The sequence below is a fragment of the Dermacentor albipictus genome, chromosome 9 (genome assembly GCF_038994185.2).
Source record: "Dermacentor albipictus isolate Rhodes 1998 colony chromosome 9, USDA_Dalb.pri_finalv2, whole genome shotgun sequence".
In the NCBI taxonomy this organism is placed as follows: domain Eukaryota; kingdom Metazoa; phylum Arthropoda; class Arachnida; order Ixodida; family Ixodidae; genus Dermacentor; species Dermacentor albipictus.
In genome coordinates this window covers 31,883,252-31,909,180 of record NC_091829.1, presented here as the reverse complement: position 1 = coordinate 31,909,180, position 25,929 = coordinate 31,883,252, and the positions used below count along the sequence as shown (strand labels likewise).

General features: G+C 50.6%; 1 protein-coding gene across 2 annotated transcripts in view; it reads left to right on the top strand.

The window, feature by feature from the left end:
• LOC135912714 (probable RNA-binding protein 46) overlaps window positions 1-25,929 on the top strand; it is a 75,711-nt gene that overhangs the window by 14,996 nt on the left and 34,786 nt on the right. For both annotated transcript variants that reach the window (XM_065445233.2, XM_065445234.2), the window contains exon 2: window positions 3,451-4,399. In XM_065445233.2, the coding sequence (XP_065301305.1) occupies window positions 3,451-4,399 (949 nt within the window). The remainder of the gene's footprint in view (window positions 1-3,450; window positions 4,400-25,929) is intronic.

Genomic DNA, 25,929 nt, shown 5'->3' with positions numbered 1-25,929 from the left:
AGGGCGTAAACGGAAAGGGTGTGAGTTAGACACATTTGCACACTTTTTCACTTTTTAGGGTGTAAATTATTTTACAGTGTGTCTCCCTAATGAATGCAAATACCTAAAGCCTTTACATAATGTCTACGTAAACGCTCTTTTTGCGGCTCTTAACAATTACCGCAACGTTTGTGCGATTTTTTTTCAAAGAAGAGCTTATTGAGCAGTAGATGTGCAGCCTGGTCCACTGTTAAATGACCATATTGTAAAGTATAAAGCACGTGTGATTTTTCCCCCTCTGTTTTGACTTAATATCCCAGCTTTGCAGCAGACCACTAGGTTGGTGGGGTTGGTGTCTTTGTTCACATGACGCAACATGATGAGGCATGTGTACGCAGCAGCAAAAATCTGAAGACCACTCAGCACATCCTAATAGAATGCGAAGGGATTCACCCAGTGAGGCCCGTAGGTAACGTACACCTTCCAGGAGAGCTTTGATTTAAAGTGGACGGAAGCATCAGCCGGTCAGCAGTCGAGATAAGAGAACTTTCGTGTATTAGTCGGGGGAAAAAAAACAGGGAAGATATTGATACGACCGTATCCATTACATGCATAAGTAGCGGTGGAAGAGAAGAAAGTTTATGGAGAGGTGTACAAAAATGATATAATGAAAAACATGTATTTACCCTATTCACGGCGATTCCATGGGCGCTGCCATGTTTGATCACGTGGTGCCGCGTCCATTGCTTGCTTCAGCTGCCCCCGTTGCCTCTGTGTTTACAATGGATCTACTTGACGCCGGTGCGGCTCTGCAATCCGATGTTTCGGCGGATATCGCAGACGGTAACTGGGTGGACGACACTCGAAGCTTTGGCTACAGCTTCAAAGGACACGTAAGCGCTTTCAGAGCTCATTGCGCTTTGTCCAAACGGTGAGAGCAGCGTATACGATGCTTGTAATAAAAGCGGGGCTAAACATGTATTCCAAGCTATCCTAATTTTCTGTTTATGAATTGAATCAGTATCAATGTGTTTATCTCTTCGTTGTTTATTCATCGAATACATTGAAGCAGCGGCTTGTCAAGTTTCTGACTCAGTGAAGTTCCCCGGGCGGTCATTGTCTGGTTGTTTATTTTCTGCCTGATCACTCGTGGGCGGGCTCAGTTGCGATAGATTTGTTCTTGCTGGGCACAAGGATACTAACGTAGATGTCATGTACGTTGTAATAGCTTGTAACAAATACGTATTATTGCTAGTCATTCGCTTACTGTGTGGACCGTTACGAAACGTTCAACCAGTTCACCTTCGAACATTATTGTGCTGTCGGTATAGCCGCCGTCACTCATGATTCGACGCATTGATTCAAGTGTGCGCCCGTTCATTTATTCTTGATACGTTAGCTATAGAGAGGGCGTAAGTTTGCGTGTGAGTCGGGGTGTATGTGTGTGTGTACATAACGTGCGAGAAACTCGCTATATGTCAATTAAGAAGCGGTGGTACTCCCTTTGCCACCGTATAGCGAGTGGTACTCATTCGTGCAGAAGATCCGGGGTTGAAGTCTTTTCCTAGGAGGTTATAGCGCGACGATTACATCGCTGGCGCATAAGTCAACAAAATATTTTTTTTTATCCACAAGGGAAGCCGTGCAACTTGAAGAGCCGGCAACACAGGCAGTGCTTATGTAGCAGCGGTCCATGAACTTGGACAAACACATTTATGCCATTCCTTAATATGCCAGTCACAATTTTTGCAGCCAGCTACTGCACACGTCTGCATTCCACCACTCCATATTTTTCAGCATGAACGGAACACTGTGTGTTAGCGAAAATCCAGTTACATTTCCGACAGCTGATCGCACAGAAGCTGGGCAGAAGAGGTAATGGTTTCGTACTCGTGCGCTTTCGCTGAGGCAACGTGCGGCGCGCCGCCGAAAGCGCCATCTCGTTTCTCTAGAGCAAACTGCTTCGCGAAGAGGGTCAGTAGCATACCTTGTTAACTCAAGCAGGCTAAGTGACTGTCATGCGCCGTTTCAAAGGGGATGCCAATAAATCATCAATGTAATTATCATCATCATCATTACCACCCACGTGCAGTGCATTGACGTAGCTCCAGCCGGCGCTTGCGGCAAGGGGGCGGGCAGAGAGAAAGACGCAAAAAATTTAAGCTCGTCGGGCTGCTGTGCTGAGGTTAGAGGGTTCGAAACCAACCGTTCGGTGTAGCCTCCGATTCCATCGCCGCCCTTTTAATGCGCTAGCCTTTCTTTGGGTACTTAACACATTTTCCGGGGTCTGTGTATGTATGTATGTATGTATGTATGTATGTATGTATGTATGTATGTATGTATGTATGTATGTATGTATGTATGTATGTATGTATGTATGTATGTAACCTGGGTCACTGGATGCCGCATCGGGCTGTGATGTGCTGAGGGAACAGGATTCGAAACCAACCGTCGGACCAACTTGCACGGGTGGCTGAGTATGTGAAAAGTGTGCACACCCGTGCCGCGGCCAGTTCGATCCGTAGCGCGTTGCATCGACGGCTTACGTGTTTTCGCGGAGATAAGACCGGAACGTTTAGTGAGAGACAGCGCGGACACTATAGCGAGCCAGATACGGCTCGACATCAAACGACGACGTGTCAGCGTAATATCTCCGATCTCCGCGCACTCCTCCCTTCCGTGTGCCCCGCGCGTGCTCTCTCTTTCCTCCTCCTCCCGTGCCACGTCCTCCTTCCAGGCTCCTTTGTCTAAACTGTTTTATCTCCGCGACCGCGGCCGCTTATCGGTGGCCGCAGGTTAGTAAAGAATCCCACCCACCTCTAGGCGTGCATGGCGCTCGTTCCTCCGTACTCTTTCTCCTTTCACCGACCCTCCTCCTCGTTTTGTCTCCCTCGCCATCCGTGTGCGTGGGTGGGTGTAGCGTTGCGTAGCGGCCGCGGCGGAGGGGACAAAGTCTCACTGCTCCCCTTCCTCCACTACTCCCCGCACCCGCTTACACACACACACGCCCCAAGCGTTTGTGTACGCGAGCAAGAACATGGCTCGTGTATCGGATGGCGAAGGGGGGAGGGGGGGACGTGGGAAAGGGAACGGAGACGTAACTGTGCGCACATCGCGAGGGAGGGTAAGCCAGCGCCGAGACCGCTGGCCGGCAGGCGGACCTTTGACGCAGAGCGGTTGTAGACGTCCACGGTGCAATATCGCACACACGCGAGTCGTGGGGGACGGGCGCGTAGCTCACCTTTATTTTTTTTCTCCTCGCGTCGCATGCAGTGTTGAGTGAAGCGCGCGACCACAGCTGCGAGTGGAACGGACTTTGCCGGTTTAGCGATCTAAAGAAATGCTTCAGACGGGCGAGCCGAGCTCGCCGTTCGTGAAATCCGCGGCGCGTTTACCTCCGAGTCGTCACATCCGCTGACAGAAAGGAAAAAAAAGAGAGAAGTCACGTACTGTACCCTGCAACGTTTGCAGGGGGTCCGGCGAGCGCGGCTACAGCAACCGGCCCGGTCACAGAAGACGGCGAGGCCCTTCCCATCATCAGCTCGCCGGGACGCCGTTGCACTACTACTACGCCGACGGCTGCTACTATCCTCATCCCGGGGCGATGCCGGAGTCCGGAATCCACGATCCGACGCAGGGCGACGGCCGAGCCAGCTCCGCTGCGGCCGGCCACGCGAGAGCGGGCGGATCGCAGGGCTCCTCTTCCAGGTCCTCGTCTTCGACCTCCTGCGCCGCCGACGCCGCGTCCACCAGGAAGTCCGTCTCGGTCCTCCCGCCCAGGGAGAGGCGCCTCCTGACGCTCATGGACCGGACGGGGTACCCCATGGTCCAGGACAACGGACAGCGGCGCTACGGGCCGCCGCCCTTCTGGCAGGGCGAGCCGCCCCCGAAGGGCTGCGAGGTGTTCGTCGGCAAGCTGCCCCGGGACCTGTACGAGGACGAGCTGGTCCCGTTCCTGGAGCGGGCCGGCCGGCTGTACGAGGTGCGGCTCATGATGGACTTCGCCGGCTCGAACCGGGGCTACGCATTCGCCACGTACTCGACGCGGCGCGAGGCCCGGGTCGCCGTGCGCGACCTCGACGAGCGGGAGATCCGGCGTGGCCGCCGGGTGGGCGTGTGCGAGTCGCTGGACAACTGCCGCCTCTTCGTGGGCGGCCTGCCGCGCGACAAGAGCCGCGAGGACGTCCTGGAGGAGATGCGACGCGTCACCGAGGGCGTGGTGGACGTGATCCTGTACCCCAACGTGGCGGACAAGACGCGCAACCGCGGCTTCGCCTTCGTCGAGTACGCGGACCACAAGGCGGCCGCGGTGGCCCGCCGCCGCATGATCCCGGGCAAGATGACCCTGTGGGGGGGCTACGAGGTGGCCGTCGACTGGGCCGAGCCCGAGCCCATCGTCGACGACGAGACCATGAAGAAGGTGAGTCGCTGGGCGCGTCCTGGCCTTGTTCCCGCGCGTCAGTTGCGGTCAATTAATTAGCGAGAACTCTCCGGAGGGCTAATGAAAACGAAAGCGAAACTTGGCGTTCACTGTACCATAATTTACACCCTAAAAAGTGAAAAATGGTGTAAATGTGTCTATAACTCACACCCTTAGGGTGTCCTTTATATAGAGAACACCCTAAGGGTGGGAGTTATAGACACGTTTACACCCCTTTTCACTTTTTAGGGTGTAAATTATTTTACAGTGTTTCGGGAGGTGCATGCGCGGAGGTCTCGTGTCACAAGAACCCGCGAGTATGCTCGCCCCCGAAATAATCGACTTTGACTACACATGCTCAAAACGCGTTCCTTGCTCTTAGGTTGCGAACAACGCCAGTTGCCTGGCAACGCCAATTTTTCTTTTGCGATGCGCCGCTCCGATAGACGGGTCGCTGTTCTAAAATGTGCAGCTCGAAGAGTATCGGCCATGCTTGAAGAGTCTCATTTTGCCGGGCGTCGTGAGCATTGCCAAAAATGTCCGGGGACGAAAGAAAAAAAAGAAAACCGGAAATCAAACTTGGCGGCAAAAACAACCCCGAGCGTTCGTTCACTTGTTTACGCATAACCCACGTCTCTTCCATTATAACGGCGCCGGTATGGGGCGCTGAGTGAGTAAAACTGCGGTGTAGTTGCGGATGCGTTTGGCCAAACATTGGAACTGCGGGTGACGTGTTCGCGTGCCGTTGAAACGCTAATCTAAACGGTTTGACCCGTGGATGTCGCTGCATCACTTCGTGCCACGAGTAGTGTCGCAAAACTGTCGATATTATCTATAGTTTCCTTTTTTTTTGGAAGTATGGATAAAAAAGCCTGAGCGCAACAAAAGTGCGACGCAAACAGGAAGGAGAAACAAGGGCGTCGTTTTTTTTTTGCGGTATGCATCGGCAATGCAAGGCCAACCAGACCACCAATTAGTTCTTTATCGAAAAAAAGACAGCCGATATATCGATAGCGTTATCATATAGAATTGCGATATTTCGCTATAAAACTACCTATGGTAGTACTATCGATATGACTGCGATTGTTCGCTTATTGACAGAGCGATCGATAGTTTTAACGTTCTTGGCTAGTGATATCAGCAGAGATCTTGCGATAAACGAAAAAAAAAAACGAATTAACTCGAGCACACCCAGTTAAGAGCAGGGAAACGGTCGCCAAGTTAATGTTATTAATTTTGCAATATCTACGTGAGGTATGTTGCGTGATTTTGCATTAGCGATAGCGCTCGCAGTAGTATTAGCTATATCAGTAGTGCGCTCTCAATAGTACTATTGATAGCGCGCTATGGATGGCAATATCGATAGTAATATAAAAGCTTCTCACCACTTGCCCGAAGTATTGTACATTGAACCGCATCATTCATAGAACGAATAATGTAATCGCAACGTCTTTTTTCTGTTTTTTTTTAACGAGTAAGTTTCTACACTAAGTAGTCGGCACGTAAAATCTTGTTTAGGTGCATAGCTTCATTTGGAAAAGATAAAGAATAGTAAGAAAGCACGGCTGGTCTTTGCGGTATGTAATAGTAAATCGAGGCAATGCGAGACAATATAGCTTTTGAGTTTAGAGGAAGCAGACTTGAATGGCCAGAGAAGAACATACTTCATTTATTTGAACTTCAAGCGTAAGGGAAGCACGACTGAACTTGGAATGTGGTGTATTTTCCCTTCAGTAAGGGTGAAAAAGGGTACATGTTAGCACAAAGTTGCCATTAAGTATATATACAAAACGAACTCTCTTGATTTCAATTTTAATTGTGCGACCATCACGACGGAGAGTGACTTATACCCAAGATTGGCGCAATTTATTTAGCGGCATGGGTAAAAAGAAGGTTACCAAAACCGCAGAAGATCGGAAATACCGAATGCGAGGCGCGTGAAACCGTTTCTACAAACGTGCTGAATCGCGTGTCTGCCGTGCTTTTCGCTTATTTGTGTGCAAAAGTAACGCACACATTAAGCCTGCAGTGACCCCACAGTGGTGGTAGAACAAGAGACGTGTCAGGGCTGGAGCCAACGTTTCGACAAGGGGACCTCGTCTTCGTCGGAACGCAGGCATTGCCTCGACAAAAGAGAAGTCTCAATGTCAATAACATTGGCTCCAGTCGGAGACTGCCCCGTTCGACCACATGGTAATTGATCACTTCAACTCTGCCTCTTGCTTTGAAACATTTTGTCTTGTTGTGAAGTCAGCCTGCAAGTGATCTGTGCAAGCGGAAGGCTGTGTCAATACTAGCATTTGTTGCCTCCAAAGGCAAACATTTGGCAGAGATTCGCCTCGCTGGGAACAGTAACCGAATTAGCGGCTATGAAAACGCCAACCCAAAATTTACTTTAGAAGCGTAAAATTTTGCATATCCCAGGCACTGTGGGAATCGCTGTTATGCGAATAAATTTTTCAGGTATACCTGGCTACATATAATTGTTTGGGGTTTCGCAAACCGTTACCAGATGAAACATTGCACCATCATCACCATCATCATCATCAGCCTGTTTTATGTCCACTGCAGGACGAAGGCCTCTCCCCGCGATCTCCAATTACCCCTGTCCTGCGCCAACCGATTCCAACTAGCGCCCGCGAATTTCCTAACTTCATCGCTCCACCTAGTCTTTTGTCGTCCTCAATTGCGTCTTCCTTCTCTTGGTGCCCATTCTGTAACCCTAATGGTCCAACGGTTATCTAACCGGCGCATTACATGACCTGCCCAGCTCCATTTTTTTCTCCTAATGTCAATTAGAATATCGCCTAAACCGATTTGCTCTCCGATCCAAACCGCTCTCTTTCTGTCTCTTAACGTTATGCCTAGCATTCTTCGTTCCACCACTCTTTGCGCGGTCCTTAACTTGTTCTCAAGCTTCTTTACCAGTCCCCAAGTCTGCACTATATGTCAGCACCGGTAAAATGCACTGATTGTACACCTTCCTTTTCATTGATAATGGTAAGCTTCCAGTCAAGAGCTGGCAATGCCTGTCGTATGCGATCCAACCCATTTTTATTCTTCTGTGAATTTTTCAAGAAAAGCAGGAAGATACCTATGAAGAAAGGGGTTATTATACAGGGAGATACCATCTCTCCAATGCTATTCACTGCGTGCTTAGAAGTATTCAAGCTATTAAACTGGGAAGGCTTAGGGGTAAAGATCGACGGCGAATATCTCGGCAGCCTCCAGTTCGCCGATGACATTGTTCTATTCAGCAACAATGCAGGCGAGTTACAACAAATGATTGAGGACCTTAACAGAGAGAGTGTAAGAGTGGGGTTGAAGATTGATATGCAGAAGACAAAGATAATGATGAATAGCCGGGCAAAGGAACAAGAGTTCAGGATCGCCAGTCGGCCTCTAGAGTCTGTGAAGAAGTACGTTTACCTAGGTCAATTAATCACAGGGATGAAACAACTTGTTTGCGTAAACTGAGAAGTGTGTGTGTATGGGTGGGGAGCGTACGCGCGGGAGGCTACAGCAGCACCCCGACGACCACGTCGAAAGACGCATCGTACGGCAAGCAAAGGCACATCTACGCCGACGGGTTCGAGGCGAGCGTTTACATGACGATCGTTGGTTTCTTACGTGGGTAGTGGACGAGCGTAAGCGAGGGAAGCGTGGATTGTGACGTCATCAGCAACTACGCGTTTGTTGTACGATCGTACGTATACCTATGTCTACGTCGTGTGGGGTGCTTTAAAAGCGACGACGTCATTTGTGCTCCGGCGAATATACACGTTAAAACACGGTTAGATTGGGCGAACATGAAGTTGGTGTACTACGTCGCACAGTTTATAGGAAAGAGAGGAGCGTCCGTGTGATCGTGACCTAGTTAGTCGGGCGCTAACTAGGCTACCATCCCAGCGCGTATACTCCTCTCGTTCCAAAGGTTATACTGAATAAATTTTAATTAAATGTGGCACGAGCAACTGCGTGTCTGTTTGGCTTTTAATATTTGGGGCCGAATTAGCAAAGCTGGTTCTTCGTAAGTGATCTTTGCCACGGGCCGGCCTCATTCGCCGATAGTGTGTCCAGCGTCAGGATTCACTGGAATTTTTTTTTTCTTTCATAGGAGTAACTATAGCATGAAAGCTTCTTGTGAATGTACAGTCCCTGTTTCAATTAAGTTCAATTACCTTTCTATTCCGTTATATGAACGTAAGAAGCGTCCTCTAAAAGCTACTATAAGTTTAGTTTCCTTTTGCGATGTTTCCTCACGCCTCGTGCACTCGAAATCTTTTAGGTCAGTAACACAAGCTCCCCAAACACGTCTGTACACTGCTAGAAAGGTGTCGCATTCACGGAGCTCAAATGTCCGCCGAGTTGCGGGACCGAATTTACGGATCATTTCTTTTTTTTTTTGTTATTCAAGAGCTATTCTCCCTCTCCCATTTCTTCGCTAGCGCCACTCGCGTGTCATCTGCAGTATTGCTTCTTTACCGCTGCATGTTGTCATGCCTGGCGTGTTCCGCCTGGACGAAAGGTGCTTCACCGGCAAGCATGCAATTTTAGAATGCCGTCTTCGTTTCATCTTTTTTTTTTTTGACGACAAAGAGCTCGCGACGAAACCAGCCTAACCTCAAGATAATTGACGACGCGCACGTGTCACTTCTCTTGTCTGTTCGACGACCTAGAGCTGACAAACGAAACGTGTTCTGGCACCCCAAAGTGCACTGCGTCGTTGGTCACGCTGTCTCTCCATAAACGGAAAAGAAAGAAGCTTCCCTTCCCGGGGTGAAGCGGTGGCGACTGCGAACACCCGAGATTCTTGAAATCGCTACAAGCTTGGAGCGCCGACGACTCCCGTGGGAACTGCATCGACCCCCGTTTCACGCGCCTCTTCATTGTATCGTCGGCGGTTTCGAAGGTCGGACAGCAGAGGCGAGAGTGCGGCGCAGTGGTACGACTCCATGGGTGGCATTTCGCAAACAAGGACATAGAATTCCCTGGTAGAGCGAAAGAGGACAACCGACTGTCGCAAAGAGAAGCTTGATTGTCGCGTAAGCGTATAGCCCTTTAGTGTAGAGTGCTCGGACATGTAGAGGCCCTCCGACATGTAATGTGTTCCAATGACCATGCAGCCTTCTTCTTGTGGACGTCAAACGTGTAAATTTTGTACGCAAAACTTTTATTTTCTCATAGTTATAGGACGTCGCTCTGGACCTCTCTTTCGCTCAGCATCTGGCGTGGCAGTAGCCATGGTATGCTTACTCGGACCCCCCAACTTCACAACGATGTGCAGTAGGCGTCAAAAGCTTGCGGACCGCGGGATCTGAAAGAGCGTTGATTTTTCAAGAAATTTATGACCGCAACTAGTTGGAACTGCTGAACCCGGTTGTTCGCATACATTACTATAGTAACGTGCCCCAACTTCGAATATCTGTCTGTGTGTATCAGGGGAAGCGGAAACGTGCACATTTTTCCGGACATTCCGCGCGGTCCGTAAATTTTTGACGCCGACTGCGCTGCTAAGAGAGAAGTCATAAGGAAAAGGCAGGGAGACGGACTGCACTACTAAGAATCACTTTAGCTTATGAACTTCCTTGCGGGGGCTCGCGAGAATGGCAAACAACGTTTGTCAGGTCGTTGATTCATGCGTTGAGCTACTGTTGCACAATCCGAGAGCCCTGCGTGCAGTTTTAAACCACTGCCACAGGAACAACGGGTAATTTGAGCACTGAATGACGTCGGCGGGCATTTCCAGCTAGGCGGGTACGCGCTTGTTTATACTAGGCTTTGGTTACAGATTAGGTTACAGAGGCCGTGCCTCGTTCACCCCCTTCTTTACGACCACGCCCAGAGCGAGAACGGTGTGGACTCTTATATACGCTGGCAGTATTGCTGACACTTCCGGTTAGCTCTCCGAATGAATTCATTCATTCATTCATTCATTCATTCATTTTCTTGCACCCACGGACCTTGAGGAGGAGGCGGTGTGCAAACAAATGGACAAAAGATCCGCAGATTTATGCAAATCGTAGCAGCTCTTACGCCAAAGACAACGAAGCTATGTAATTTGAGTCCTCGCACACTTTGGAAGTGCTAGGAAGTCTGGTTTGCCACTGCCCGATGTCAGCCCAAAACTTTACTACGCCCGATGTCTGCCCGAAACTTTACTACAAGCACGCCACTAGATGAGCTAGGTGCAGTCCATTCGCAAATACTCGAGTATTTTCGAACACTTCACTATATCCGGGCTTGACACTCGTGCTCTCCGCTGTATCCGACGCGTGTCCTTGCATGCAGCGCCGGCTCCGCTCTGTACAACGCGCGTGCGCCCATGGCCTCCGAGATCGCGATCTCGGAGGCCATGCCGTGCCTCCGCTATACCGATCACGTTGCCGCCTTCGCCACCATACGAAAACCGTCGTTGTTTCAGTTACGAAAACCGCCCCTGCAGCTTGGCCATAAAAGGAAAATACTCGCGAGGTCCTTCGAGTGACCCGTGTTAGCGCGGCGTCTATGGGAACGCGACCAAGTGGCGCACCGCATCGCATGCATATAGCGCATCGCGTTCGTGTAAACGGCGGTAATCCGCAAGGAAGGCGAATCGCATTGATGCGACATCTATGTAGTTCGAGTTGGTGTAAGTTGTCTCGTGCGATGTGCGTCAGCGCTGGCGTGTCGCATTGAAAGGGAAAGAGGAAGACGGCTGCCATCGTGTTCTCTCCCCTCCTCTCACCGGCGGAACCAGTATCGGCGGAAACGGAGGCTCTATAGCTTGTTTAGGGCACAGTGGAATGCGACAGCCTTAAATGCTGTCGCGTAGTAGTAGTTAAGTTGATATGCAAAAATAAAAGAAAGCGTCACGCTTGTTGTCGCATTAATCTAAACCCGCCTCATTAATGAGATGGCATTTATTCCAATCAACCTCACGCACGCCTCTCATTAAACTGCGTCCGAAGCGGAGCGGTTTTATTTTCGCGTCGACAGCAAAGGCGTACGCGCATCCTGTGTACATGCTGCGTCAAAAGCTGAACGAAAAAAGTTTGTTACTGGTTAGTCATTGAGGTTTGGCGAGTTCTCCTTGGTTCTTGTTGATTGTATACGTAATATTTCGTTTTGCTCTGTCGTTTCCCTTTCTACCTTATACTGTATGTTAAGCAACGCGCCGTGGTTGCTCAGTGGCTATGGTGTTGGGCTGCTCAGCACTAGGTCGCGGGATCGAATCCCGGCCACGGTGGCCGCATTTCGATGGGTGCGAAAACACCCGTGTACTTAGATTTAGGTGCACCGCTGGGTGGTCGAAATTTCCGGACTCCGCCACTACTACGGAGTCCCTCATAATCAAGAAGAGGTTTTGGCACGTAAAACCCCATAGTTTTACTTTTTTTTGTATGTAAAGTAGGAGCGTGCGAGCTCTCCGTATCGCTCGAACGAAGGAGTGATATGCGCGGCGCATGCGGCAAAGACACGGAAAGGGTTCGCGCGGAGCTCTCCGATGTTTTGTTGGCGTAGGAAAGTGCGCGCTTATCTCTCCCACCTTACAGGTTTGTGACCGTGTGTATAGCCATGCCGGCTTTGTTTGCTAGGTGCCGATAAAGAGGGGCCGCGCTTCAACGACAGACTGCTGACTTCCTTGCAACTATAAGGTAGACTTCACCGAACAAGGGATACATAGCCTTTGGAACAAGAAAAAGAGAGAAAGGCGTAGGACTTTCTTGTTTTCTGTATCCACAATCTGTACATGTTACCTTTACTTTTGTGCTTGAATGCATAAAACAACGTTTTGTTGAGAAAGCGTAACTGGAACGCCGATGCATTTCTCCGCAAAGTTCGGCAATTAATGTCTCGAAACTGGTGTCATCCTGAGAAAACGTTCTGAGTGGACCAGCCTTGTAACTCCACGGCTAGAATTTGTAAATTGCAATATTGGCCACAATGCAATTAGTTAAGAAGTTAATTAGTCGATTGCGCATTCTATTTTATTTTTGCAAGTAGTGTCCGCCGCTTCGAGTAGACCACCTAATGAACTAGAATTGTGCCATCTGCCACAAGCAACCCTTTAAGAATTTTTGAGTGTTCGCTGAAATGCTCTGTATTATGCTACGGGCAATTCGAAGATGCATGTACACTTGGGTTTGATGGGACGCACCCAGTATGTATGTATGTATGTATGTATGTATGTATGTATGTATGTATGTATGTATGTATGTATGTATGTATGTATGTATGTATGTATGTATGTATGTATGTATGTATGTATGTATGTATGTATGTATGTATGTATGTATGTATGTATGTATGTATGTATGTATGTATGTATGTATATGCGTACACACATACATACATAATACATACATACGTAGAGGGTATAATATTGTTACGGTTAATGTTAAACCGGCTTTATTCAAGGGACGAGATGGATGGTAAAGTCAAGATGGCGTCCTGAGGCTGCACCAGCTCTCTTCTTCTTCCTCTTCTCCTCGCCCGGCTCATGCCGTAGCAATCCCCGGTTGCCAGACGAAGCCCGCTGGGCAAGTCCAAATCACTCGGAAGGCGTAGGGTGAAACCGCTTAAGACGGGCAACATGTACTAACTGGGTCCGGCTAGACCGACGACCAGTCGACGTCAAGCGTGCCACTACGTACGTCAAGTCACTCAAGCGATCAACAATGACGAATGGGCCCGTGTACTGGGGTAAAAACTTTTCGCATAAGCCACGTTTACGTTGCGGAGTCCACAACCACACAAAGTCTCCTTTGGCGTACGAGACAGATGGTGTCGGCTGTCATAGCGCTCTTTCGATCGGTCTTGGGATGCCACAGTACGAAGACGAGCGATACGCCGGGCTTCTTCGGCAAGACAAAGCGTCTTGGCAACAGAGTACTCGCTGTGAAAGTCAAACGGTAGTATAGTGTCAATGCAGCTTAGCGGTGAACGGGCGTAAAGGAGATAAAAAGGACTGTAATCGGTCGTCTCATGCTTTGCAGTATTATACGCATAGGTGATGAAGGGGAGTACGTCATCCCAGTCCTTGTGATCGGAAGATACGTACATGGCCAGCATGTTAGTTAGAGTTCTGTTCGTACGTTCGACAAGCCCATTTGTCTGAGGGTGATAAGGCGTTGAATGACGGAACTGCGAACTGCAGAGACGAAGCAGTTCTTCTACGGCGTCCGCAACGAACTGACGACCGCGATCGCTAATGATCACACGGGGGGGACCATGTCGAAGAATAATGAATCGAAGCAAAAACGTTGCAACGGACGCAGCTGTTGAAGATGGCACGGCCGCCGTTTCCGCGTAACGGGTCAGATGGTCGACACATACGATCACCCATCGGTTGTCATTAGATGATCGGGGAAATGGGCCCAGAAGATCGATACCCACTTGTTCAAATGGCAGGCGAGGCGGCGGCAGAGGTTGGAGAAGACCTGGCGGAGCGGTTGTAGGGCGCTTGTAGCGTTGACATTGTTCGCAACTGGCGACGTAGTGCTTGACCGTGTCCCGCATTCTGGGCCAGTAAAAACGCTCCTGTGTCCGGTTCAAAGTTCTTATGAATCCTAGATGGCCAGAGGTCACATCGTTGTGCATGGCTCTCAGTATGTCCGTTCGCAGACTCTGCGGCACCACCAGAAGGAAGCGTGCGCCTTTAACCGAATAATTGGTCTTGTAAAGCAGGCCGTCACGGACACAAAATCGACCGGTGGCTCCAGGACGCGATGCGGCTACAAATATAGGTTCCAAACCAATATCATTTTCCTGCTCTACTTTGAAAGTCATCGAGTCTGGGAATGTAGAAGAAATGGGAGCAAAACAGTCATCAAAATTGTCTTCGTCACACTTCGTCGTCGTCAGAGGAAGGCGGGAGAGACAGTCCGCATCTGCGTGGCGACGCCCGGACTTGTAGGAAATAACGAAGTCGTACTCCTGCAGTCGAAGAGCCCAACGTGCCAGTCGTCCACTCGGGTCACGGAGATTCACCAACCAGCACAACGCGTGGTGGTCAGTAATGATAGTGAACGGGCGTCCGTAGATATAAGGTCGAAATTTGTGGACAGCGAAAACAGCTGCCAAGCATTCTTGCTCGGTCACAGTGTAATTGCGTTCCGCCTTAGTCAAAGAGCGACTAGCATAAGCCACAACGTGTTCAGCTCCTTGATGACGTTGCACAAGTACGGCACCGATGCCGATGCCACTGGCATCAGCGTGCACTTCCGTAGGTGCGGATGCATCGAAGTGACGCAATATGGGCCCTGATGTTAGTAGAAATTTTAGCTGACGGAACGCGTCGTCGCAAGCCGATGTCCAGTTGAAAGGGACGGCTTTTTGGAGAAGACATGTTAGGGGGTACACCACGTCGGCGAATCTTGGGACGAAGCGCCGAAAATACGAGCACAGGCCCAAGAAACTCCTCAACTCCCGCACTGACTTCGGTGCTTCGAAGGAGCTGACTGCCTCAATCTTCCGTGGATCTGGCCTCACACCGTTTTTGTCGACCAGATGCCCAAGCACTAACGTCTCGGTTTCTCCAAAACGACATTTCTTGGCATTTAGGATCAAGCCGGCTTGTTTGACACAATCCAGAACAAGATTGAGACGGCTGTTATGTTCACTCAATGTGCTGCCAAAAATCACCACATCATCGAGGTAGCACAAACAAATTTCCCATTTAAGTCCTCGGAGGATAGTATCCATGAATCGTTCGAATGTTGCTGGCGCGTTACAAAGGCCGAACGGCATAACGTTAAATTCATAAAGACCGTCTGGTGTCACGAAGGCCGTTTTCTCCTTATCGTCTGGGTGCATGGGTACCTGCCAATACCCTGATCGCAAATCCAGTGATGAAAAGTAGGCAGCGGAATGTAGACAGTCGATGACATCATCAATTCTAGGAAGCGGATACACATCCTTTTTGGTGACCGCATTCAGTTTCCGGTAATCAACGCAAAACCGCCACGATCCATCCTTCTTCTTTACTAAGATTACTGGTGCTGCCCACGGACTAGAAGACTCTTGGACAACCCTTTTCCGCAGCATGTCTTTCACCTGTTCAGCAATAACTGTCCTCTCTGCTGAAGAAACGCGGTAAGGCTTTTGCCGAATGGGGTGCGCAGATCCGGTGTCAATTCTGTGGCGAGCACGGGAACGAGGGAGTGAAGCCTGCTTGTCGCCTTGTGCGAAATCGAATACAGAAAGATGTGCCCACAAAACTTGTGCGAGAGCGCGGCGCTCATGTGAGGGCAGTGCCTTGTTGATCATTCGTAGGATCTGCTCTTCAGAAATGCTTCTTTGGGGATCGCTAGCATGAGACTGCTCCTCCTCGCTTAGCACTGTAATGGAGCTGTAAGTAATCTCGTCAAATTCAGCAAGCTTCATATCACGCGGGAGAACGGCAGGGACGCAAGAACAATTGAAAGCCCACAAATTGGAGGCGCCATTCACTACTCTCACGACAGAGCGTGGTACAAGTACATCTTTCTTTGCGCAGCTCGACGTAAGTGGCTGGACTTGCGCGTCAAACGATGAAAGGTCGGCAGCAGCGAAATTGACAGGGATACGTGACAGCGACCAAGGCGGTAGCAGCAAATCGTTCGAAACAACACAATAGTTTTTCACTGGTAAGGATGTGTCGGCAAGGGTGGCGAGAAGCGCGCTATTCAAAGTAATTTCGCCTGTGCCACAGTTAACGGATGCACCACAATCCTGAAGAAAGTCAATCCCGAGAATCACATCGTGAGTGCATCGCGGCAGTACGAGAAATTCTGTTTGAAGATCTTCTCCTCCGAATAAAACACTTGCAACACAAATACCAAGGGGAACTAGGCACTCTCCGCTGACACCACGAAACGTCACACCATCATTCCACGGGAACATAACTTTCCTACCCAGCCTCTCTTTGAAAGTCACACTCATGACGGAAACGGTAGCACCAGTGTCCACTAATGCCGTTGCAGGTATACTATCAATTAACACACGCACTTTGTTCTTCACCATCATAATAGGCAGAGGAGTATTTCGCAGATACACAGACTGTCCGGCGACCTTACCTCCATCGGCCGCGCCGGCTAGTTTCCCGACGGTGGTGGAGACGTAGCACGTCGCCGTGGTGACGGTGAACGGCGTTGGCGACTGGTTGGGGGCGTCAGGCTGCGGTCAGAAGCTGGCGAGCCACTCCTTCTACTATACTGACGGAAGGTATTCCGAGGTGGCGCGCCTGTGGTGTTTGCAGGGTCTATCGGCCAACGGTCGTCGTAACTATCACGTTCAAAATTATGCCAAGTTGGTGGTGGGCCATATGTTGTTGGCTGTCGGCGCCGGCGACAAAAACGAGCAATGTGTCCTGAGGCGCCACAGCTGTAACATACAGGAGATGCGCGACCGACGTTGTATGCCTCGGAGTCAACCCTGGGACGCTGCGAATAATAAACGCGGTCTTCCGAATTGCGATTCGTGGTGGTAGCTCGACGAGTTCGTTGATCGTGCGTCATGTCGTCGGGAAAGGTACGTCGGTGCTGTCGCAGCTGATCAACTCGACAGTCTGCAACGCCTGGCGTGGCAGACAATGGTGACACAGCAGATGCATGTTCTTGAGGTTGGTTGGAAGTGCAACCAAGCTGTTCGACATCCGCCCCTTTGGTGTGTCGTTCAAGTTCTTCACGGACAATTTGCCTTATAGTTGCCGCAAGGTCAAATTGAAAGCTGTAGTTGTTTACGTCAACGCTTGCCACCGTGGTGACATTGGCTAGCCTGCCAAACTTTGGCGTGATACGGCGCAGCTTCAAGGCCTCAAATGTGCGGCAATGCTTGATGAGGTCGGCGACCGAGGCGAGACTCTCCTTGCCGATTAAATAATTGTACACATCCTCGGCTATGCCTTTGAGAAGGTGTCCAACCTTGTCCTCTTCGGACATTCGAGGATTGACAGTCTTGCAAAGCTTCAGGATCGCCTCTATGTACGTAGTACAGGTCTCACCTGGGACTTGAGCGCGCTGAAGCAATGTCTGCTCCGCCCGCTTCCGTTTCGTGGTGGAATCGCCAAAGCACTCTGTGAGGTGAGTAACGAAGCTGTCCCACGTTGTGAACGTATCTTCATGGTTCTCGAACCACACTAGCGCCGTGTCTGTGAGGAACAGAACCACATTGTCGAGCTGAGTCGTGGAGTTCCAGCCGTTGTACTTGCTCACACGCTTGTAGTGGGTGAGCCATTCCTCCACGTCCTCGCCGAATCTTCCAGAGAAAGGGCGGGGCTCCATCTGATGCATCCAGGAGCCGGTTGTTCGCACTGGAGCAGCCAGAGAAGGCTGTTCGTCGCTGCTGTGGGACATCGGGATCTCAAGTGGTGTTGGAGGCGAGGCGTGGCACTTGCGTGGCACGAGGCGTGGAGCGAGGCGTCGGCTCCGGCGTGGCACTTGCTGCAGCAGCTCCGTCGTCTTGGTCGAAGTACCCCGGCACCTCCACCACAAAACTGTTACGGTTAATGTTAAACCGGCTTTATTCAAGGGACGAGATGGATGGTAAAGTCAAGATGGCGTCCTGAGGCTGCACCAGCTCTCTTCTTCTTCCTCTTCTCCTCGCCCGGCTCATGCCGTAGCAATATATATATATATATATATATATATATATATATATATGTGTGTGTGTGTGTGTGTGTGTGTGTGTGTGTGTGTGTGTGTGTAATACACATACCTATTCACTATGACGACGCCCCTTCGAGTTCGTCGGCTTCGCGGATAGGCATGATACGTGCTCGCAAGTGATCACTCGCTACCCTGCCGACTAACATCCCAAAGTAGCGGGCATTACATATATCTACTTCGGGATTTTAGTAGAGTGTTGAGCCGAGTGGTCGCTTGGCGAGCACCTATCATGCCTATCCGCGAAGCCGACGAACTCGAAGGGGCGTCGTAATCGCGAATAAGTGAGGTTGCAATCCGATACTGCGTACACTTGCGGCGCTCCACTCTTTCGACCGACATTGTTCCATTACGTAATATTAGATATAGCCGAGGCAGCTCCGACGCGTTCGTATCGAGAGCGGGAGAGGGTGCAACGGCCCGACGTGATTTTAATAATAATAATAATATATGGGGTTTTACGTGCCAAAACCACTTTCTGATTATGAGGCACGCCGTAGTGGGGGACTCCGGAAATTTTGACCACCTGGGGTTCTTTAACGTGCACCTAAATCTAAGCACACGGGTGTTTTCGCATTTCGCCCCCATCGAAATGCGGCCGCCGTGGCCGGGATTCGATCCCGCGACCTCGTGCTCAGCAGCCTAACACCATAGCCACTGAGCAACCACGGCGGGTGACGTGATTTTAACGTGTGTGTGTGTGTGTGTGTGTGTGTGTGTGTGTGTGTGTGTGTGTGTGTGTGTGTGTGTGTGTGTGTGTGTGTGTGTGTGTGTGTGCATGAATGCGCGCCGACAAGAAAAAAAGAAGCACCATCGGGACAATGAGGGTCTACGTAAGAAAATAGTCAAACGCTTTCAAAAGCCTGTTTCGCATTATTGACGTTTGTTTCCTTACGTCTCCTTACAAAGTTGCGATATCGCGCACAATGTGACGTTCTCGCGTTTACGTGATACACACCTCGAGTTTTATGTTGTATAGATGCATCCAAATGGCCTATAATGCTCTAAAGAAATGCGCGACCGATGGTGGGATGGAACCTCTGTTTTCCCGGTCAGCAGCCCAATCTTAACCATTGGGCCACGATGACGGGCATGCTATTATTATATCGTACCAAAGTGTAGCGTTTTGAAACATCTGGCGGCGTGCGTATAGCGCGTTAGTTTCTTGCATTGTTCTCTCGTCGACGCTAGGGCGTTCGAGACGCCGTGTTAGGTTGCACTGCCTTCGCGAGATCGGCCTTCGAAAACGGTTTACATAGAAGCAAAGAAAACTGTCTGAAGCGCCGAAGGAAGCTACTCGCCTTAGTAGAAGGGCTTTTACTGGAATGTGAAGAGTCGTCATACCTCCATGCTCATGGGCGGCGACCTTGACAAGCGAGTGCCACCGCGAAAGGGGGACGATATCGGATTACGTGTGTGTGTCGCATTGTAGTCGAAGCAACGAAAAGTCTCAGAATTACCGACTACACCTGTTTAAGCGTGACTTCAGGAATATCGCCCGTCGCTACATCGCTCGAACTACTGTTTACGTCACCGCCGACAGTCGTCACGAGAATGAGTTCTACCGTAACATTGCTCATTTCTTTACTTATTTATTTGTTTTGTCGCGTAACAGTGAGTCACAGCGAGCAAGTAAGAGTGACCCGACGATGACCCGATGATGCTCACTGGTGTACTCAATTCCCTCGTGTCACCGTCGGTGTGCTTTGTTACACGACGACGAACCAAGCGGCCCTATTCCGAGGTGGTTTTGCGGTCACGTTGAAAGCGCTTGCACCGTGTGGCGCCAGAGGCGATAGGTGCGGTGCGAGTAAGCAGCAGCAGCAGCAGCTGGGCGGCGCTTCTCGAGTTCGCCGCCGCCGCCGCGAACTCGACGCCGCCCGCACGCGCGAGCGCACAGCACACGCTGCGGCGTCGGCGGGCATCGCCTTGCAAGCGGAAGCGGCTGGCGCCGGGCACGTGGCCGCCATGCGTTCGGATGACTTTTACGCCCTGCGCCGCGGGCAAGCGTGGGTATACATGGTCCGTCGCACGTCTTGTCTCCGATTACCCGAGAGGATGCAGAGTTCCTTACAAGTGTACGCGGGATGCTGTACGCACTGGAGACTCAAATGTGGCCGTACTGTTAATTAAAGGGAGGCGTAAATACAAACAAAATGATTTATTTCCGCTGTGCGCACACACTAACAGCAAACCGCACGCGAGAAAGATGGTGGACGGATCGTCGTTTTAGAGTGCAGCGTTTAAGCCCAGACCGCACGCTTGCGCCCGCGCATGCGCGGACAGTGCGGCGCGGCACGTACGCGTCGAGACCCGGCGCAACTCGGTGACAGCTCCTCTCCTCGCTCGCTTGAGTTGATACGCAGCTACGGCGCTGTACATTCAACACTCAGCAAAACAAGTTTATATAATGCAAGAAAATGCTTAATCTGTCCTTTTTGTGCCGATGTAACAGCTATAAATATATAACAGTTACGTTTGTAGACGTCGGGGCATTTTGAAACACTTGTCAGTAACAAAGTACGAAGTGGCGTATTCCAAGGCGTCTACGAGTGAGCCCAGTGAGCGCGGCGCGCTGTCGCGCGTCCTTGTGGATGCAAAGCACCATACCTCGCGAGGCACGGCAGGCGCGTATAGACGCGAGCTTGCGAGCGTACGTGTGGTCTGGGCTTCGGGCGCAGCGTTGGCGTAACTGAGCGAACGAGCGCAGCGGAGGATGAAAGACGCGAGGAGGAAGGCGGAGAGGAGGGTGCAGTAAAACGCCTTAAACGTCGTAAAGTAGTGACACTCTCCTCCTCCGCCTTCACTCCTCGTTTCTCCTCTCTTTCACGCTCCCTCCAAGGTTGCTCCCTCCTCGACCGTAGCGCCGCCTACACTGCTCGAGCGTAGCAATGGCGCCAACATGCGCTCCTCGCCACTCCGTAGACGCTTTTCGAGCAAAAATGGCGCTGAAGCAAGGCGCGAAGGCCCACGTGATACTATTAGGCCAATAGCGACGTGCCGTCGGCCTTCGCCAGAGCATGCGAGGAGGAGGCGGCATTCTTTAAAGCGTGGCGTTACTTTACGAAGTAGGGGCTTTAGGGATGCAGGCGGAATCGACGAAGCGGAAAGCGGAGGGAGGGTATGGCGAAAGCCTGAGCAGGAAAGCGCAGTGTGACGATGGTCGCTACGAAATGGCGCCAGAGTAGCGCGTTTCGTCGGGGAGGTCTGTCATCGGTGGCTGCTGTGAATCGCCCCCACGCGTAGCCCACGCGCTGCCTCTCGCTATCTCCAGATGTGCGGGGCAGCCGCGCCTCACCTCGCTCCATTTGCAACATGCCGCGCGAGGCAGATTGGCCGCGCCAGCCCATATATCGCGAAATGAAAACGCGTATAGGGCTGCGATAAAATTTCGTGTCAAGGAGTGTTGTAATCGTCGGCTAATTTTTTTTAGCTTAAGGACTCGAGGCCGTCACCTAGGCTGGGGTGCTTATGGCCCCACCCCGCCCAAATCGCCGGACATTAGAGAGTTTTAGTATAGCGTAAAGCAGCAAACGCAAAGAGTTAGCGTTAGCGTTGCGTGCACCACACTGCGCATGCGCTATACGTAAACGCTGCTGGAGCTCTTACGTACGTACGCTATTTTCAGGATTTAGCGTTGAACGCTAACGCACGCAAGGGGAGCCTTACGTACGGCAAGATGGCGGCGCCAGTCGAAGTGAGAGCAGCCCGCTTCGGATCTATCGAGTCGTCTGCCTGCACTGCTAGGCTCTATCTTACCCCACTAATGCTCGTGTTCGCCTTAGATTTGTGTGATGATGCTTCGGCAGCGGCGCACAGGTGACAAATGGGCGTTGTTTGCGATATACGTTCTCGATTAGCCGGGCAGTAGGCTTAACTAGAGGGTTTGCTCATGGAGTTAGTAGAACAACTCTATGGGTTTTCTGATGTTTGCTGTAGCCGCCTCGAGATGGCGCCCAAGTGTATTTCGCTCGTTTGCTTGGTGGAAAGCCGCATGTGGAGCCGATGCACGTCATGTTTTACGCGGCGAAACAGTAGTGTGGTCGGTGCTGTGGTCACAATGCGTGTGCGTTTTACCAACGACGACGATATAAACCTCGTGAAGGAGGTTTTCGCCTTGAACCCATTCGGATGGACGTCAAGGTGGGCTTCCGTTGGAAAAAATTGGAAAGAAGTGGGAAATCCGCTTTCTGGAAGCGAAATCGCCGGCGAAACGTATCCTCCGGTATAGCTTCGACGCTGAGTGGATCTTGAGGACACGTAGAACCTGCGCGGTCGCTCTCATTCCCGAAGCATGAGGGCGTCTATGTCATCCCAACTTAAAAAGGACACCTAATATGGGTCCCACAGAACACTCGATCGCGGCATGCCAAGATTAATCGGTGTGTTTCGCGACTCTCGACAAAACAACGCTCAAACCAAACACCTACATGCGTGATTAACGCAGCGACTGTGGCTTTCGATAAGCTTGACTTAGGGACACACTTGCGGATTCGGCATTGGATAAGCTCGACATTTCGTGTGGATTTGGCTTTCCAGTACTTTGTGTCTTTACATCTAGATGGCGCTATATTTGTTTGCGTTAACGTTAACGCTTTTCTCCGTTCCGCTATTCTAAAACACTACCTTGTGCCGCGCAGTGCAGTCTTTCATTGCGTTAGCGTTGCGTCGCACGCTAACGCTAACGCAAGGGTTTCACGCTATACTAAAACTCTCTATTTTCAATAAAGTTTTCACCACCACTATCTGCAACAGCTTGCTCATCTGCGTGAATGACTGCCTCTTAACACTATATCTCCAGCAGGGGAAGGCATTATCTCGGTGCAGCCGAACCGAGAAGGACCGACACTGCCAGTACGAGGCTACGGTGAACTACCGTGCCACCACTCTGCACACAAAAAAATGGGACGAAAAAGCGCAGTAAATTGCCTTTGTAACACGGCTACCATTACACATGGATGTACAAAGGTACTGTGAATGGTTACGGCGTGGAATCGTGTCAAAAAAAAAAAGAAAGCAACTTGGCGACTCGAGCTCAGACGTCTGCTCGAGTCATACGTCACTTACATCCAGGACGTGCTGGCCCTTTGCCGCGAGTTTAACGACCTCTCGTTTTGAGTCTGACAAAGTTGCGCCACGCGTTAAAAGGCATTGCAGAGAGGACTCGTTCAATCTGCTTGTTTGCGCCAACGTCTCAACTGTGGGTACAACCATTCAATAATATCGGCGGCATGAAGAGACCCAAGAGCCGCCGAATTAACGCAACAGTTCGTCCGACTTTCAAACGCGGCTGCGAATCCGTCATGTTTTCTTTGTGTGACATGTGCGCACCACACGGTCCATTGAGGTCGTCGCCACATGCATGACAAGATTTTTTACTGCCTGCGGAAAGCGTTGAGGGACTTTACCTCTCATGGAACACAGGCGCCGCGGTGCGCCAGGTATCGACTTTTCCGCTGGATGAATCGCTGGAGAGCTCCTACAGTCGAGGGAGGGGATCCAAAGTGGTTCTAGTGTGGGAAAGGAGGTGAAGGAGACGGAAAGAAAAATGTGGGAAGAAAGAATGCTCGGAAAGCCATCGCTATCAATGTATAGGTCACAAAAACAGGAGATTAAGAGAGAGCTCTTATTTGATAACTCGCGGGGCAGCTCCCTATTATTCGAGGCTAGGACGGGGGTTTTGAGAACGAAAACATACAGGGCTAAATTTGAAGACATGGACCTTCGGTGCGCAGCTTGCGGAGCCGAAATGGAGACCACTGAACATATAGTGCTGAGATGCACAGCCCTTCGCCCGACCCTGGCAGAGGGAACAGTGGCAGATATGGAAGGGGCATTAGGCTTTCCCGGGGAACGAGGGCAAATAGACGAGAAAAGAGTGGCAGTAACGAAGGGGAGGCTAGAGGATTGGTGGAGGAAGTCAAGGGATAGATAATAACATAAATCGGGGACAAAATGTTTCCTCTACTGTTTTAGATAGTTATCTTGGGGGGGGGGGGAGTAAAAACTAGGTTGAGAAAAAGAGGATATAAAGATAGGAAAAAAAAAGAATAATAATAAAATAGGAGGGGGGAGCAAAAGGCTAGGTGGCGCTAGCCGCCGCCCGTTACAAAGGGTATAGCCGCCATCCATCCATCCATCCATCTAAAAACGTTGGGATCCATCGGTGCATGCTTTATTTATGCGTGGTTCTGTTTTTTTTTGTTTGTTCGTTCCGGCGGTGGACGTTTTCGTCAGCTCGGCAATCTCGCGCGTTAAACGCGCCTCGAGTTTTCTGGCTGAGAAATTGAGTATGCATTGACAAGTGAATGGGATGTTCCGCCATCCGATTCAGCTGTTATGTCATTTTGGGGTGCCGAATGGAATGGCTGCTGCTAGCAATCTTTCGCAAATCCTTTCCTCAGTTTTCAAATCGTCTACTCTTGAGGCATGCATAAAAAGCTATTTGTCTCCCTGCCGAATCGCAAATTGGCAAACAACAAAAGTGTACATTTGAAACGATCTGAAGAGTTGGCATTGCACTTAAAAAATTGTGTTTAAAAACGGTATATAATGCTGGAGATACGTAGAAACAACGTATGTCCATTTCGCTCATGTGCCAGCTGACGAGATAGGCGCCTACAGCTGTAGTAGGTTGCCGTGGACACAAGGAAGTAACGGTGGGGAGCCGAGATTGCGTCAGGGCTCGTAAGAGGAAGCTCAGAAGAAAAATAAATAAATAAAATAAAAACAAAATCAAGGAGCTCAGTTTAAGCAGTTCGGAATGAATCCGCTTGCGACAATCCAGTTGTCTGCTTTGTGTGATCGCCCGACTAGCGCTTGCCAGGCATGTGCCGGTTTAGGGAGAACTCGAAAGCCGGCAAATGACGTGCCCGGTGTGGGGTTCGAACCGGCAGCCAGCAACGTAGGGGGAAAGACCGGTTGAGCGGGTTGAAAACAGCTCAGGTGACAAACTATGTAGAACACACCGAATCCAGTTTCGAACATCGTTCGTTCACTGCAAATCTAACCAATAGCGCTCGTCCAACTGTCGACTAATCTAGTCGATGAAGCGGCCATACTGTCGCTGTTTCCCCCCGACCGATCGCCGGGCCCCGTGCGCTATAGCCTATCTCCGAACATCGCGCTGTAATCGACTTCGCGAAAATGCACCGAATGTATACGGAGGGGGGAGGGGGGGGGGAGGGAGGAGTCTCAAAGCGTATAGCGATAACTCGCCGAAATTGCCCTCGCGCGTTCCATGTAGGCTTTGAGATAAGCCGCGATTCGCGCGCTTTACCACGTGTGACACGCATCGGCCCTCAAGAGTCGAACCGCCGGCTTATACAACTCCCCGATTGTCGCGTTGCGTCCGCTCTCGATCCCCGGTGTTTACCCTGCCCGCCGCGCAACGTCGCTGCGCCTTTTCTCAACCCGCGCTATCGAGGGACTCGTCACGCTGGGCTTATCGCGACGCTCGCCGGCTGTGCGTTAGCGTGTATTCGCGCCGGTCGACGCCTGTCCGAGCGCTTTCCTCTGTAAATTCCGCAGGAGTCGAAAAAAAAGAGGGAGAAAAAAAAGGAAAGAACGGGAAACGGAAGTTGCCTACATCAAAGAGATCTACCGCTCCGCTATCGCGCAGCGCATTGAGTAATCCGGGGTAGTCCGGCAGGGCAGCCATAGAAACGTGACCGGCTGGTAATGGCTCGTTAAGAGGGACACATTTAAATAGGATCACTTTCATTGATTTAGCGGTAGTAGGTTGGTTCTTAAGAGAGAAAAATTAGTCATAGTTTCATTTTTGAATTTCGCGCTGAAACTACAGTACCCATACGCGAGTGTGGCGTTACGGATTGCGAAGTAATGTTTTTGTTCGCATTTCAGCCATTGTGGTTCAGTAAAAGTTTTTGAAACTTCCCGAGTTCA